A 17,014-nucleotide genomic window follows, 5' to 3' on the forward strand; every position below is an offset into this window, starting at 1 on the left:
AAGTAGGTATTTAAGAATGCATTGGACTTGCTCAAAAAATTAAACACTGAATTATCATATGATCCAGCAATTCTACTTCTTGGTATATACTCACAAGAATTGAAGGCAGGGACTCAAACATGTTCACAGTGGCATTATTCACAATAGCCAAAAGGTGGAAACAACTCAAATGTCTATTGATGAATGAATTGGCAAACAATATGTGGTATGTACATACAATGGAATGTTATTCAACTTTAAAAAGGAAGGAAATTTTGACACATACTATAACATGGATGAATCTTAAAAATATTATGCTAAACAAAATAAGCCAGATACAAAAGGATAAATATTGTATGATTTCATTTATATGAAATATGTGGATCAGTCAAATTCATAGAGACCCAGAAAGTAGAACAGTGGTTGCCAGGGGTTGAGGGGAGGGGAAAATGAGAAGTTATTGTTTAATAGGTACAGAGTTTCAGTTGGGGAAAATGAAAAAGTTCTGGAGATGGATGGTGATGATGGTTGCACAATAGTGTAAATGTACAAAATGCCACTGAACTGTATGCTTAAAAATGGTTAAAACAGTAAATTTTATGTTTTGTACATTTTAACACAATTTAAAAAAAGAATGTAATGGAATAGATGGTAGTAGCATTCACTGAGATGGGAAATACAAGAAAAAACAGTTTGGGGGATAGGGAAAATAGGTTCAGTTGAGGCAGACATGAATAGAAGTCAGTAAGATATGCCTTTGGGAATTCAATAGTGATCTAGACTAGAAATAAAGGCCTGGGAATCACACAGAGTTAGTAAATAAAAAACAAATAATTGTATGTGATCTCCCAGGAGAGTAAGAAAAAGGATAATTAAGGACAGATTCTAGTAAACACTAATATTTAAAGGGTAGGGAGTCAAAGAATCATACGTCATAAAATATGAAGCTTAAAAAGAAGCTGTAAAGTCTATTTCCTAAAATGCTTGTACTGTTGTTGTTGTTGTTTTTAACTACTTCACATCTAATTAATTCCTCTTCTCTTCCCTCTCTCAGCAACAGCAGCTGTGGCTTATCTCCCTTTCATTGTCCTCTTCTCAGTTTCACTCATCAGGTCAGCAGCAGGGAATTTAAACAGTTTTCCAGTCTGCATTATAGACTATGGTGAAAAATAATGAATCCAACTCCCTTAATTTTTCAGATGAAGACTCTTGAGGACAAGACTTGACGGAAGTTACACAGGTCATAAGCAAACATGCTAAAAACTTAATTCCTATCCATTCCACTGTGACCCTTAAAAGTCAGGCCCCAGGAATGGAAACACACTTGACAGCAATAAAAAATACTTACTTAATTTCAATTAGCATATATGTAATACAAAGAGCAAATGCTCCAGCAAGATCAATCAAAACAAATGGATTCATTCGAGGAAGAAAGATACTGCTAAGTCCTGGGATAATTCCGCACAAGCTATGAAAAAACAAAAAAGAGTATTCATTAGCAGAACTCATGTAATCAGAACTTATCAATAACACTGATAAAAATCCTATAAAAGATGACTCATATTTTAGTATCATATAACGTATCTTTTAAAGAAAGCAAAGAGGATTTGGAAACAAAGCTTCTCACTTGTAAAGGTCTCTTTTGTATCATCAATTAAAAAGTAAAGGGAGGATAAGACCCTGATTCATCTAGTAACCTCAGCAATGAATAATGTAAGTTCCCATGACAGATGTATTTCTTGTGTATTCCTTTAAAATTATGTACATTACAAAACCCCATAATATCTTACCTTCGACTAAGATCTGCAACATGCTCTTGAAGCCAACTTGTACTAGCAGCTTAAAGAAGAAAACACTTAAATTATCTATATAGAATAAACCACTACTGGAAACACTTGATTTCTTTAATTTAAAAAACAAATTTGGCAGTGACCAGATAACACTACAAAAGGACATGTTCCTCCTCATATCTAGACTTTTTGCTCTTTTATGCCTTTAAGATACTAAATCAAAAGAATTTTAACTACAATATATAGCTGACCTGAGGGAATTAGTGAACTTACATATGTCATCGTTACCATTAATTTGACGTTTTAAAGTCTCTGTATACTATAAAGCAGAGCTTCCTAACCAGTGTGCTGAGAATGGGTTATAGGTACACCTATTAATTCCCACAGCTCTCAGAAAGGCCAAGTGGGGACCTGGCTACCTGCAGATGCCTGCCAGTTACTGTCGCCGGATAAGTAGCCTCCAGGCTCAAGCATTACATTTATCCCAGGTGCTAAAGGAATATTCATTTTTTTATGTGTACCATGATATAAAAAAGATTGGCAAGCCTTATACAAAAGCAGTATAACAGAGCAGTTAAGAGCAGACTCTGATGCCAGAATATCTGGCTTCAAACCCGGCTCTGCCCTTAACTGTGTGGCCTGGGGCACATGATTTAATCTCTCAGTGCCTCAGCGAAAAATGGGGGTAATAAAATTATTTACCTCATATGGTTAGAGGGAGAATTAAATGAGTTATTCTATGTAAAGCATTTAGCACAGTGTTTGGCAGACAGAATGTACTCAATATTATTTTCCATTCAAATTTCAACCGATGTCACAAATCTTGATGTTGCTGGGAACTTTCATTTCCAGCTAATGAAAATACAAACTAGATAACCTTTCTGAAAATAAATTTGGCGATATATATCAAAGACTTAAAAATGTTGTGTTTTTAACTCATTTATAATTTCTTCTCTGGGAATTTATCCTAAGAAGAATCAGAAATGCATACAAGAAATTTGATATAAAGAAGCTGATTATAACAGAAAAGTTGGAAACATTTAAGAATAGACTAATGTTAAAAAAATATTGGGGCCAGCCTGGTGGCATAGTGGTTAAGTTCACACACTCCGCTTCAGCAGCCCTGGGTTCATGAGTTCGGATCCCAGGTGCGGAGCCATGCTGTGGAGGCATCCCACATAGAAAACAGAGGAAGACTGGCATAGATGTTAGCTCAGGGACAGTCTTCCTCAAGCAAAAAGAGGAAGATTGGCAACAATGTTAGCTCAGGGCCAATCTTCCGCATCAAAAAGAAAAAAAAAATTCATGACAGTATTAAGTAAGCATTGAAAAATCATTTTTTCAAAGCGTATTTAATGAAAGGCTATACTCAAGACATAACACTAACTGAAAAAAGCCAGACATAAAATTGTAAATACATGCAATTCTAAGTATGTAAAAAGATACATATATGTGCATAGAAAAAAATGAAAGGAATAAAAATGTTAACATATTATCTCTAGGCTGTGATATTATCAGCATTCTTCCCTTCCTGTGTTTTTCTGATCTTTACCGAGAGATATTGTCTCTAAATCTTTGTATCTTTTTAAAATTTCTAGAGTGAGCATTATACTATTTTAATAATTTATGAAGTTTTTTCAAAATAATTCTGGTCATCGCAAATACCATTATTTTCTACTTCATACAGTAATTCTTAAACTCTAATTCATACAAATGCAAGTCATACTTCATGACACTCATGAAGTTGTTTAAACTTGAATGAGCATTTCAGAAAGCTTTCTTCTCTCCACTGACCGGGTGTTCAAGTCAGTAAGAATAAAAAAGACCCTCATCTATCTCTGCTTCAAAGCGTGGGTCTGTGCAGACAGCCCGTTTTTGTTTTTACCTCACTTCTCCATCAATCAGTGGTTAACCCTTTGTGGGTTAGTGGGATTCCAAAACACTGAAATTACTGAAAAAATGCCAATAATTTAGACCACTGAAGTGAAAAATCAGTCTGAATTTATACAGATTTTGAAATAAAAGAATATTTCAAAAAAATGAAACTTTGCTACTTTCAAATATATGCCCACCCGCCACTGCCAGAGAAGCTCTTGGGAACAAACTTATTTAATAACAGAATACAATTATTTGCAATGAGCACATCAACTATTCTAAGTAAACTGATGCTTCTAAAATGCTTGCAATAGACTTTTTGTAGGTAGGTTACACATCTAAAATCTCACTCATGTTATTTGGTAATTTTTGAATGTCAAAGGTAATTTTTCTTTTTTTGAGGAAGATTAGCCCTGTGCTAACATCTGCCACCGATGCTACTCTTTTGCTGAGGAAGACTGGCCCTGAGCTAACATTCGTGCCCATCTTCCTCTACTTTATATGTGCGATGCCTGCCACAGCATGGCTTGACAATTGGTAGTAGGTCCGCACCCAGGATCCGAACCAGCAAAGCCCTGGCTGCTGAAGTGGAATGTGCAAACTTAACTGCTGCACCATGGGGTCTTTATCACATATAATTCAATATATATGTCAGTTATGCCTGTTTTTAAATAATACATTATTTTAAAGCTTGAGATAATTAGATTTTGTTTCATAATTCTGTTTAGAGAAGACAAGAACCTTTGGGGTAATTCTCTCTTCTCTTCAGGATATACTTTCTTGTTGATTTATGAGTTAATGAAAAAAAAAGACTTGTTTTTCTGATCGATTAATTGGATTTTTCATTACTGGTAAATAAAAAACATACCTTCAGAGACATAAGCAAAAGGTTTATTCCGAACAGACAGCATCGTGAACAGGTTGAAAGAAAGAGCCACAAAAGTTCCAACTAATAATCTTCCCCTAAAAAGAACAATAACATTCATCATTTTTTCTTGGTAATATCAATATGTAATTTCAGCATGTAGAGAGACTAAGAGATGGGAAGCTGGAGTGGTCTGCTTCAACAGTTTGGTATTGGCAGAAGGAGAATCTGAACTTGGTTTCTAGCCCCATAACCCATGTACTGTCTAATGTTGCTCCATCTTGCACAGAAAAAAACCCATATTCTTAGCATTAACAGTCTCTTCTTACAGGTAATTGCTGTTATAAACTTGTATAAATGCTAACGGCATTTGGTTTACAGCACACTGGACAGGTCAGACTGTCCTGAATTAGAGTGATCAGAGTAAGTCCACAGAGGTGGCAATTATGTGGTAGATAATAACAATTCCACCTTTTCTACTAAAAGATTTTTGGGGATCAAATTTTAAATTACAGAAGACCAGACAGGGTTGGCTTAGTGTATTGACTGGGCCTGGAAATAATGAGGGACATGAAGCCAGGGTAGAAAAACCTTTCTGTGCAGCATAAAAACATAAGAGCTTGGGAACAGTTAGGGTGAAGAGAAGGAGTCTTGGGATTTGGGCATTTTGTTTGTGAAACATAAATATCAGTGAAACATATATGGCCACACTCTGAACTCTGATATTGGCCAAAGTAACCATTATTTAATAGTACACCAATTAACAAGTGGGAATCAAACTTAGTAGTAAATTATATATTACGTCAAAAGCAAAATCTTACGTGTGTATCTCTGGCTGCTCTAAAAAGCGTTCTGCACTAAAAGAAAGAAATAATGTATTAAATAAGTCCTATAAATTATAAAATTAAAAAGCTTTATTAAATATATAATTAATCTAGTAAGTTCACAAAATCTTTGAATATGAAACCAACTGTTGATTATTAGCAGTGATGAGGCAAGGAGACTCGTAATTATCCTCAATATGTAATGTCAATCTTTCTCTACCAAACCTATTTCAATGGGTTTGTACTAAGCATTAAAACATGTGAATCCCTTCCTTTCTTTTTTTTTTTAAAGATTGGCACCTGAGCTAACAACTGTTGCCAATCTTCTTTTTTTTTCTGCTTGTTTCTCCCCAAATCCCCCCAGTACATAGTTGTATACTTTAGTTGTAGGTCCTAGTTGTGGCATGTGGGACGCCACCTCAACATGGCCTAATGAGCTGTGCCATATCCACACCCAGGATCTGAACCCTGGGCTGCCAAAGCAGAGTGCACGAACTTAACCACTCAGCCACGGGGCCGGCCCCTGAATCCTTTCCTTTCATTCACACCTACCTATGGTTGGATTTAGTAGCATTAAAGAGGGTAATAAAAGAAGGGAGAAAAATCTGAAATGTAAAGAAATTGTACTATCAAAACTCCAGTACTGCTCATCTTAATTTGTATACCTTTCAAACCACATATGTCTTACTGGATTCTTTCATGTCCCCAAAGGTGGCATAGGTGGTCTTTACAATGACAGTAACATCGTATACAAATGTACCTTTCTTTTAATATAAAGAGAGCTCCCAATTGTGCCAAGACTGTGGAGGCAAATACAGCTAGGACTTCTAATCTTTCAAATCTGAAATCAGAAAATTAGATCAGCATAATTCTTTCAGTTCACAAACCAATATCTCTAGAACACATTTGCATGCATTTATTTACTCACTCACTTAATACACATATATGCCTACTATAAACCAAACACTGTTAGAACAGACTACAGAATTTCTAGAATGATGATAAACAATGCACATCACAAATTTTTTAGAAAGTGCCTATTTGTACTACATATATTCCCAGGACCCACTTATAGTTCTTATTTTTCTAGAAATAACCATTATCATAATAATAGCTAACTCAATTGACCCATGTTGTGTTAGACAGTGGTCAAAGTGCTTAATATATTACCTCATCTCAACTCCCCCTTTATGAGGGTTACTTTATCCACTTTTTCTTAAAAAAGAGATAAGGAACTTGAAACACAAAAGAGGAAAAGTAACTATAGTCATTTACTAGCAAGTGAAGGAGTCAGGTTTTCAAACTCAGGCACTCTTGCTCCAGAGTTCATAATTTTAACCACTTATTATACTGTCTCTCACTTCTACACACAGCTGCAGTTAATTATGAGCATGTCTTATAATCTGTAACCTATCAGCTGGAGGCAAGGGGCTGTTGCTTATTCATCTTAGTTTTTTACATAACATGTAGCTTAACTGCATTCAATACTTGTGGTAAGAATAAATCCTTTAAAATTCTCAAGGAAAGAATTATCTTCAGAAAAGATGATAAAATAATTAAGGATCTTCATCACATTGCTTTTTATAAAGGAAAAATGTTGAAAGGAACAACAGAGCATTATGCATTATTAAAAATATAACAGATATATTATTGACATGGAAGGATATAAGTGAAAAAAATGGGTTATAAAAAAGTATGAAAAGTACGTATATATGGCAATGCTATCTGTGAAAACTAAGCTGATATTAAAGTGCATATGGAAATACAAAAGGTGAAGGAAAGCAAAGATAAGTTGAAGAAGAACAAAGCTAGAAGATCTATACTACCAGATATCAAGATTTATTTCAAAACTACAGTAATTAATGTAGTATAGTACTAACGTAAGGATAGACAAATATACTGAACTGAACAGAAAAGAGAATCCAGAAATAGACCTACACATACTCAGTCACCTGATTCATAAAAAAGGTAGCACATAAAAACATTAGAAGAAGGGTTTTTTCAATAAATTATGCTTTTTATCAATTGAATAGCTATATAGAAACAAATGTGCCTTGACCTGTACCTCAACCCACACTCAAAAATCAATTCCAGTTTGATTGTAGACTTAAGTGTGAAAGGGCAGAGTGACGTCAGCAACATAGTGGAGTGAGTTGTTCCCTTTGTCTCTCCTCTAAGTTACAACTAAATGGACATTCATTAACCAAGAGAAGATTCCCTGCACAGCACAAAAGAATGTCTGAGAGATCAATGTAGCCATGCATCTGAAGGTGGGTGGACTGGATCCCTGGGAGGGCGTGGAACTAGGTGAGTACACCCCTTCCCCTCACCACTGGCAGCAATCTAGGTCATAGGTCCTTACACAGCAGTTGGTGTGGCTGTAGGAGGAGGTGGGGGCAGCCCAACACAGAAGAATGCTTTCAGAGTTGCAGCTTGGCTCACAGGAGTGCCCACCACGCCACAGCAGCTCCACCTGTGGGAATACTCCCCACTGAGTGGCAGGACTCAGCCCCCATGGAGGAGCCCCCACCAAGGGCAGCAGCTCAGCCAAGCCACCCACAAGCAACAAGCTAGCCAGAACATGAAAGAAAGTGCCCCTCCCCTCCAACCTAGCACACCAGACTGGCTGCTTCCCTGCCAAGGGCTGTGGTTCCACATCAGAGTGACCCGCCAGTGGAGCACAGAGGCCCACATGCACATGTATGTGTGACCTGCCAAGTGGCTGCAGCCAGTGCACAAATGCAAAGAAGTCCTACTGGGACAACTTTCAGCAGACAGAGCGGGATCAGAAAACATAGCTCCTGCCACCACCAGTGGTGGCAGGTGGAATCTGAGATATGATACTACCACAAATGCGCCAGCAAAGGATCAGTTCATCAAACACCATGAAGAACTACATTAACACTTCAGAGCAGAAGGAAAACGACAAGTCTACAGAAGCTGACTCTGAACTCACAGAAATTTACAATCTAAATGACAAAGAATTCAAAATAGTTATCATAAAGAAACTCAACAAGTTACAAAAAAACTCAAGACAGTTCAATGAGCTCAGGAATAAAATTAATGAGCAGAAAGATGACTTCACCAAAGAGATTAAACTCTTAAAAAAACCCAAACAGAAATTCTCGATATGAAGAACACAATTAACCTGATAAAAAATAATCAAGAATCCATAAAAAACAGAGCTGACATCGTGGAGGACAGAATTAGTGATTTAGAAGATAGAAATATAGAAATGCTTCAGGTGGAGGAGGAGAGAGAACTCAGATTTTTAAAAAATTAAGAAATTCTTTGAGAAATATCCAACTCAGTTACAAAAATCAACATATGGATTATACATATTCCAGAGGGAGAGGAGGGGAGAAAGGAGCAGAGAGTTTGTTTAAAGAAATAACACCTGAGAACTTCCAAAACCTGGGGAAGAAACTAGACTTACAAGTACATGAAGCTAATAAAACTCCTAATTACATCAATGCAAAAAGGCCTTCTCAAAGGCATATACTATTAAAACTGGCAAAAGTCAATGACAAAGAAAAAATATTAAGGGTAGCAAGGCAGAAGAAAATAACCTACAAAGAAATCCCTATCAGGCTTTCAGCGGATTTCTCAGCAGAAAACTTCCAGGCTAGGAGAGAATAGAATGATATATTCAAAATACTGAAAGACAAAAACTTTCATCCAAGAATATTTTATCCAGTGAAACTATCCTTCAGATATGATGGAGAAATAAAAGCTTTCCCAGATAAACAAAAGGTGAGGCAGTTCATCGCCACAAGGCCTGCCTTACAAGAAATGTTGAAAGGAGCCCTCCCATCTTAAACTAAAAAGCAAAAGTTTACAAAATCTTGAGCAAGGAGATAAGCAGACAGACAGAATCAGAAAATTGCAGCTCTGTATCAGAACAGGTCAGTGAACAGTGAACTATAACATGAAAGACAAAGGGAGGAAAGCATCAAAAATAACTATAAACATTTCAATTTAGTCACAAACTCACAACACAGAAAAGAACAATTTGTGATGACAATAACTCAGAAGGAGAAGAGAAAAGGGATGGAACCTGCTTAGGGTAATGGAGATAAGAGGCTATCAAAAAATGGACTACCTCACCTATGCGCTCTTTTATACAAACCTCATGGTAACCACTAAACAAAAAATCAGAGCAAAGCCAGAAATCATAAATAATGAGAAAACTATCACAGAAACCACCAAACTGCAATGGTAGTCAGAAATATAAGGAAAAAGAAACAATGGAAATATAGAACAACCAGAAAACAAGAGATAAAATGGCAGTATTAGCCCCTCATATATTAATAATCATTCTAAATGTAAATGGATTGAATTCTCCAATCAAAAGACACAGAGTGCATGAATGGACTGAAAAACAAGACCCAACAATATCTTGCCTCCAGGAAATACATCTCAGCTCTAAAGACAAACACAGGCTCAGAGTGAAGAGATAGAAGACGATACTCCAAGCAAGTGGCAAGCAAAAGAAAGCAGGTGCTGCCATACTTATATAATACAAAGCAGACTTCAGGATAAAAAAGGTAGTGAGAGAACAAGAGAGGCAGTATATAATGATAAAAGGGACTTTCCACCAAGAGGACATAAGACTTATGAATATATATGCACCTAATACAGGAGCACCAAAGTATATAAAGCAAGTATTAACAGACCTAAAGGGAGAAATTGACACTAACACAATATTAGTAGGGGACCTCAACATCCCACTTACATCAATGAATAGACCATCCAGACACAAAGTCAACAATGAAACAGTGACCTTAAATGAAACACTAGACCAGATGGACTTAATAGATATATAGAGAACATTCTAGCAAAAAACAGCAGAACACACATTCTTCTCAAGTGCACATGGAAAATACTCAAAGACAGACCTATGCTGGGAAACAAGGCAAGCCTCAATAAATTTAAGAAGACTGAAATCATATCAAGCATCTTTTCTGACCACAGTGCTATAGAAACTAGCACTATAGAAATCAACTTAAGAAAAAGGCTAGGAAAGTCTCCAGTATGTGGAGACTAAACAATATGCTATTAACAACAATTGGATCAATGAAGAAATCAAAGGAGAAATCAAAAAATACCTAGCAACAAATGAAAATGAAAACACAACATACCAACTCTTATGGAATGCAGCAAAAGCAGTTCCAAGATGGAAATTATAGCAATAGAGGCCTACCTCAACAAAGAAGAAAAATCTCAAATAAATAACCTTAAAGTACACCTAAGAGAACTAGAAAAAGAAGAACAAACAAAGCTCAGAATCAGCAGAAGGAGGGAAATAATACAAATTAGAGCAGCAATAAATGAAATAGAGATTAAAAACAAATAGAAAGAATCAATGAAACAAAGAGCTGGTTCTTTGAGAAGATAAACAAAATTGACAAATCCTTAGCCATACTCACTAAGAAAAAATACAGAAGGCTGAAATAAATAAAATTCAAAAAAAAGAAGAGAAATTACAATGGATACTACAGAAATACAAAACATTACAACAGAACACTATGAAAACTACATGCCAACAAACTGGACAACATATAAGAAACGGAGAAACTCTTAGACTCATACAACCTCCCAAAACTGAATCAAGAAGAGATAGTGAATCTGAATAGACTAATCACAAATAAAGAGATTGAAACAGTAATCAAAAACCCCCCAAAAAACAAAACTTCACAACCAGATGGCTTCTCTGGAGAATTCTACCATACATTCAAAGAAGATTTAGTATCTATCCTTTTCACACTATCCCCAAAAAATGAAGAAGACGGAACTGTTCCTAACTCATTCTAGGAGGCCAATGCTACCCTGATGCCAAAATGAGACAAGGACAACAGAAAGAAGGAAAAGTACTGGTCAATATCGCGGATGAAGAGAGATGTAAAAATCCTCAACAAAATATTGGCAAACCAAATAGAGCATTACATTAAAAGGAGCATGTACTATAATCAACTGGGATTTATATCAGGGATGCAGGGATGGGTCAACATCTGCAAATCAATCAATGTGATACATCACATTAACAAAATGAGGGATAAAAAGCACATGATCATCTCAATAGATGCAGAGAAAGCATTTGACAAGATCCAACAGCCATTTATATTAAAAACTCTCAATAAAATGGGTATAGAAGGAAAATACCTCAACATAAGGCTATATATGACAAACCCACTGCCAACATCATACTTAATGGTGAAAAACTGAAAGCCATCCCTCTGAGAACAGGAACAAGACAAGGGTGCCCACTCTCACCACTCCTATTCAACACAGTACTGGAAGTTTTGACCAGAGCAATTAGGCAAAAAAAGAAATAAAAGGTATCCAAATTGGAAAGGAAGAAGTGAAACTCTCACTGTTTGCAGATGACATGATTCTATATATAGAAAACCCTAAAGAATCCACCAGAAAATGATTAGAAATAATCAACAACTAGAGCAAAGTTACAGGGTACAAAATCAACTTACTAAAATCAGTTGCATTTCTCTACACTAATAAAGAACCAGCAGAGAGAGAAGTCAAGAATACGATCCTACATAGAATCACAACAAAAAGAATAAAATACCTAGGACTAAATTTAACTAAGGAGGTGAAAGACCTATAAACTGAAAACTATAAGACATTATTGAAAGAAATTGAATAAGACATAAAGAAATGGAAAGATATTCCATGCACATGGATTGGAAGAATAAACATAGTTAAAATATCCATAGAACCTAAGCAATCTACCAATTTAATGCACCCAATCAGAATCCGAATGACATTCTTCATGGAAATAGAACAAAGAATCCTAAAAGTTATATGGAACAACAAAGGACCCCGAATAGCTAAAACAATCCTGAGAAAAAAGAACAAAGCTGGAGGCATCACAAGCCCTGACTTCAAAATATACCACAAAGCTACAGTAATCAAAATAGCATGGTACTGGGGGCTGGCCTGGAAGCACAGTGGTTAAGTTTGCACATTCTGCTTAGGCACCCAGGGGTTTGCCAGGTGCGGACCTAAGCACTGCTTGTCAAACCATGCTGTGACAGGTATCCCACATATAAAGTGAGGAAGATGGGCACAGATGTTACCTCAGGGCCAGTCTTCCTCAGCGAAAAGAGGAGGATTGGTGGCAGATGTTAGCTCAGGGCCAATCTTCCTCAAAACAAAACAAAACAAAAAAACCCACCAGCATGGTACCAGCACAAAAACAGATAAACAGACCAATGCAACAGAATTGAAATCCCAGAAATAAAACATAATCTTTGACAAAGAAGCCAAGAACATACAATGGAGAAAGGAAAGTCTCTTCAATAAATGGTGCTGGGAAAACTGGACAGCCACATGCAAAAGAATGAAAGTAGAGCATTATCTTATACTATGTACAAAAATTAACTCAAAGTGGATTAAAGACTTGAATCTAAGACCTGAAACCATAAAACTCCTAGAAGAAAATATATGCAGTACACTCTTTTGACTTGGTCTTAATAGCATCTTTTCGAATACCATGTCAACTCAGGCAAGGGAAATAAAAGAAAAAAAGAAACAAATGGGACTACATTACACTAAAAAGCTCCTGCAAGGCAAAGGAAATCATCAACAAAATGAAAAGACAACCCACCAACAGGTAGAAAATATCTGCAAATCATCTATCTGACAAGAGGCTAATTTCCAAAATATTTAAAGAACTCATATAACTCAACAACAAAAAACAACCTGATCAAAAAATGAGCAGAGGAGATGAACAGACATTTTTCCAAAAAAGATACACAGATGGCCAACAGACAGATGAAAAGATGTTCTATGACACTAATTATTAGGGAAATGCAAATCAAAACTACAATGAGATATTACCTTACACCCGTCAGAATGGCTATAATTAACAAGACAAGATAAGAAACAGTGAGTGTTGGAGAGGATGTGGAGAAAAAGGGAGCCCTCATCACTGCTGGTGGGAATGCGAACTGGTACAGCCACTTTGAAAAACAGTATGGAGATTTCTCAAAAAATTAAAAGTAGAAATACCATATGACCCAGCTATTCCACTACTGGGTATCTATCCAAAGAACATGAAATCAACATTCAAAGAGACTTATGCATCCCTATGTTCACTGCAGCATTATCCACAATAGTAAAGACCTGGTAGTTACCCAAGTGCCCACTGACTGATGATTGGATAAAGAAGACCCTGTATATATATACCATGGAACACGACTCAGCCATAAAAAAAGACAAAACTGTCCCATTTGCAACAACATGGATGGACCTTGAGGGTATTATGTTAAGCAAAATAAGCTAGACAGAGAAAGACAAACACTGCATGATTTCACTTATATGAGGAAGATAAAAACATGGACAAAGAGAACAGAGTAGTTGTTACAAGAGGGGAAGCGAAAGAGGTAAAAGGATACACATGTAGGTGACAGATACAAATTATACTACTGGTAGTAAGTCCGATGCAGTCTTTACAGAAAGTGATAATATAATAATGTACACCTGAAATTACATGTTACAAACCAATATGACCTCAACAAAATAAAAAATAAAAAGAAAAGAAAGGTCAAAAAATAAGACTTAGTTCAGACACAGAGACAGACATACATACAGGGAGAATGCCATGTGAAGATGAGGACAGATTGGGGTGATGCATCTATAAGCCATGGAACTCCAAAGATTGCCAGAAAACCACCAGATGCTAGGGGAGAGGAATGGAACCTTTCTCCCTCATATCGTCAGAAGGAACTATATAATAAAAACAAATAATAAAGAGCAGAAGGAAAAGAAATAAAATATAAGTATGAAGAGAATATAGATAGAGCCTAAATCTGGCCTTTGAATAGAAAAGTAAAATGGATATACTCCTACCATGTGGTGGTGTTAACATGAGTGTTTACATTTGTCAAAAGTCATCTACTTTACATTTAAAAATGGTGCACTTTATTGCTTGTAAATTATACCTTAATAAGTTGATTTAGAAATAAAAATATGAAAAAAAATAAGACTTTTAGCTAATAATAGAGCAGAATAACTTTATGACCTTGGGGCTGGCCAAGGTTTCTTGACAAGTAGACAAAAATATTAACCATAAAGGATAAGACTGATAAATTTGTCATTGAAATTGAATTTGTTTCATTTATCAGAAGAAACTATTAAGAGAGTGAAAGGCAACTAAGAGTGAGAGAAGATATTTATATATAAAGAACTCCTACAGATCAATAAGAAAAAAACAGGAAACCTAATTTAAAAATGGGTAAAACACCTTAACAAGCATTTCATAAAAGAGGTAATCTGAATGGCTAATAAACATACAAAAAGTGCTCAATTAGTCAACAGGAAAATAACTTAAAACTATAATGAGATACCACTGCATACCTGGAATGGCTTAAAAGAAAAAAAGAAAAAAGACAATACCAACTGTTGGTAAGCACATGAAACAGCTGGAACTCTCCTCCCCTGCCAATGGGAGTGTAAACTGGAAAAATCACTCTGGAAAACTGTTTGGTATTATCTTATCTTCTAATGATGAACATATGCAAATCCTATGACTAATTTCTCACAAAGACATATACCCAACATAAAGTCTTACACACCAAAAGACGTGCAATAATGCTCATGAGTAGTTTTATTTATAATAGCTAAAAGCTGAAAATCACCTAACCGCCTTTCAACAGTTTAACATATAAACAAACTGTGGTATATCCATATAATGGAATATTAGCGCAATGAACTAGAATGAATTACTGGTATATGAGAGTATATACTGTAATCCCATTTATATGACTTTAAAAACAGGCGATAATAATCTGCAATGAAAGCAGTCAGAATACCAGTTACTTTTGTCAAGGTTTGACTCTGACTTCACATGAAGAGAGGCTTTTGAGGAACTTGCAATGTTTTATACTATGATCTACATAGAAGTTATACAGGTAAATTCATTTTTAAAATTCATCAAACTGCACAAGGATATAAGACAGAACAAGATGTGGTCCTTGCTACCATAAAATTTATATTTTAAAGGTGGAGACAGAGTGACATAATTTATAAGTTCTGGTAAATCCTATACACAGAATTAGAGTAGTATGACATGACAAGAGGCTAACTAGGTGGTCTATTTTAGAATTTATTTTAGATTGGACCCAGTCATTTAATGACATTAGTATTTAGTGACATTAAGGTCAGAATAACAAGATAGAGGTCATCTTGCAAAGATCAGGTGAAGAGCATTTGAAGCAGAGAGAATAGCCTGTACAACGGCCCTAAGGCAGGAAGAAGTTAGCTGTTACAATTACAGAGAGAAAGACAGTGTGGTATAGAGGGCATGAGAGTAGTAACGAAGAGAAGCAGGCACAGTCCAGCTCATATAAGGGCTTTGTGAATTAGAGAAAGGAGTCAGGATTTTATTCTAAGTATGACAGGAAACAACTGGATGGTTTTCAGGAGGAGAGTGATTTAGGCTTAAAAAGGAAAACACTCTGGCTGCTATATGGAGAATTGACTATGCGGGGAAGAACAGAAGCATGGGGACCAGTCAGGATGCTGGACATTGGTTAAGGCAAGAAATGAAGGTAGCTTGGTTAGGATGGTAGTAGTGGGGATAGAAATGGGGATGAGAGTAGATTCTAGATGTGTTTGTAGGTTACCCTGACATAACTTGCTGATGGATAACTGTGGTAATGAGAGAATAATCATGGATTTTGCTTGAGCAACAGAGAGCTGGTGTATTTACTGAGATGGGAAAAACAGAGGAACAGGTTTTTGGGGAAGAAAACAAGAATTCTAGCCTAAGTTTAAGATACCAATTAGACATGTGTGAAGCTGTCAAGAAGGTAGCCTAAAACAAGATAGATTTTAGGGCTAAAGAACTGGATTTTAGAATTACTAAATATAAATGACATTTGAAGCTATGTGATTGACTGCAATTATATTTGAATGTTTAATTTTACCGTTTAATTGCCCTCTCCTTTCTTGCTCACTCTAAGCAAGTGAGTCACAAGGGGAGCTGTCATGTCCCTACTCGACTTTGTCTCCTGGACACAGTAAATGATCTAAAGACTAACATCTATTACAAGCTGGACCAATCAACAGTTCTTTCTCATGATTTTCTGAACTAGAGCTGGGAAAGAGTCCTTTCCTCACTAGGATGAAGGTGAGAAGGTTTAAGTTAAGGTGTCACTAGAATTTATCACTCCAGAAGGGTAGAGAAAAGTGGTCTGAAAAACTGAACCTGATACGCAGAGAAAAGAGGCCTGAGAGGAAAGAGAAGGACATGTCCCAAGTGTTCTAGTCCCTCTGCCAGTTACCTCAGTCTTCCCAAATTCTGGTTACATAAATTACCAAAGTCTTCCTTTTTTTCCCCATGGTTTGAGTTGGATTTCTGTCATTTACAAGAAAAAGCCTTGACTCAGAGTAATAGATTTTCATATATAGATATCTATACTTTACAGCTGATTATCATAGTAAGAGTCCAACTCAATCAAATTTCAGTGACATTTATAAATATCTTCATTTTGCATTAAAATTTCATATTTACTTTGTCCCATTGTTTAAGGAAATAAAATCTGATTTTGTTCAAAAGAACATAATCCCAATGAAAGGTATGGTGGAGACGAAGGGTAAGTTGGGTCTAAGAGTTTCTTTACCAAAGTTAAATTCTTCCTTTAACTTGTTTCCTTGAACCT

General features: G+C 36.0%; 2 protein-coding genes across 6 annotated transcripts in view; one reads left to right on the top strand and one right to left on the bottom strand.

Annotated features, from left to right (window-relative positions):
• The window catches only part of NLRC4 (NLR family CARD domain containing 4), a 59,323-nt gene extending 57,989 nt beyond the window's left edge, over nt 1–1,334 (top strand). Inside the window, exons 8-9 of one of the 2 annotated variants that reach the window (XM_070512305.1) lie at nt 1,034–1,091; nt 1,179–1,334. In XM_070512305.1, coding sequence (XP_070368406.1) covers nt 1,034–1,091; nt 1,179–1,182 — 62 coding nt within the window. In that variant the 3' untranslated portion in view covers nt 1,183–1,334. Of the gene's footprint in view, nt 1–1,033 lie in introns of both variants that reach the window. The other variant, XM_070512304.1, reaches the window with a different exon arrangement.
• SLC30A6 (solute carrier family 30 member 6) overlaps nt 1–17,014 on the bottom strand; it is a 45,610-nt gene that overhangs the window by 12,924 nt on the left and 15,672 nt on the right. For 2 of the 4 annotated variants that reach the window (XM_070512308.1, XM_070512307.1), the window contains 5 exons: nt 6,094–6,174; nt 5,331–5,366; nt 4,513–4,607; nt 1,770–1,818; nt 1,328–1,447 (listed from right to left, as the gene is read on the bottom strand). In XM_070512308.1, coding sequence (XP_070368409.1) covers nt 1,328–1,447; nt 1,770–1,818; nt 4,513–4,607; nt 5,331–5,366; nt 6,094–6,174 — 381 coding nt within the window. Of the gene's footprint in view, nt 1–1,327; nt 1,448–1,769; nt 1,819–4,512; nt 4,608–5,330; nt 5,367–6,093; nt 6,175–16,636; nt 16,656–17,014 lie in introns of those variants that run through there. The other 2 variants (XM_070512310.1, XM_070512309.1) reach the window with 2 other exon arrangements.

This window comes from Equus asinus, chromosome 6, assembly GCF_041296235.1.
Source record: "Equus asinus isolate D_3611 breed Donkey chromosome 6, EquAss-T2T_v2, whole genome shotgun sequence".
In the NCBI taxonomy this organism is placed as follows: domain Eukaryota; kingdom Metazoa; phylum Chordata; class Mammalia; order Perissodactyla; family Equidae; genus Equus; species Equus asinus.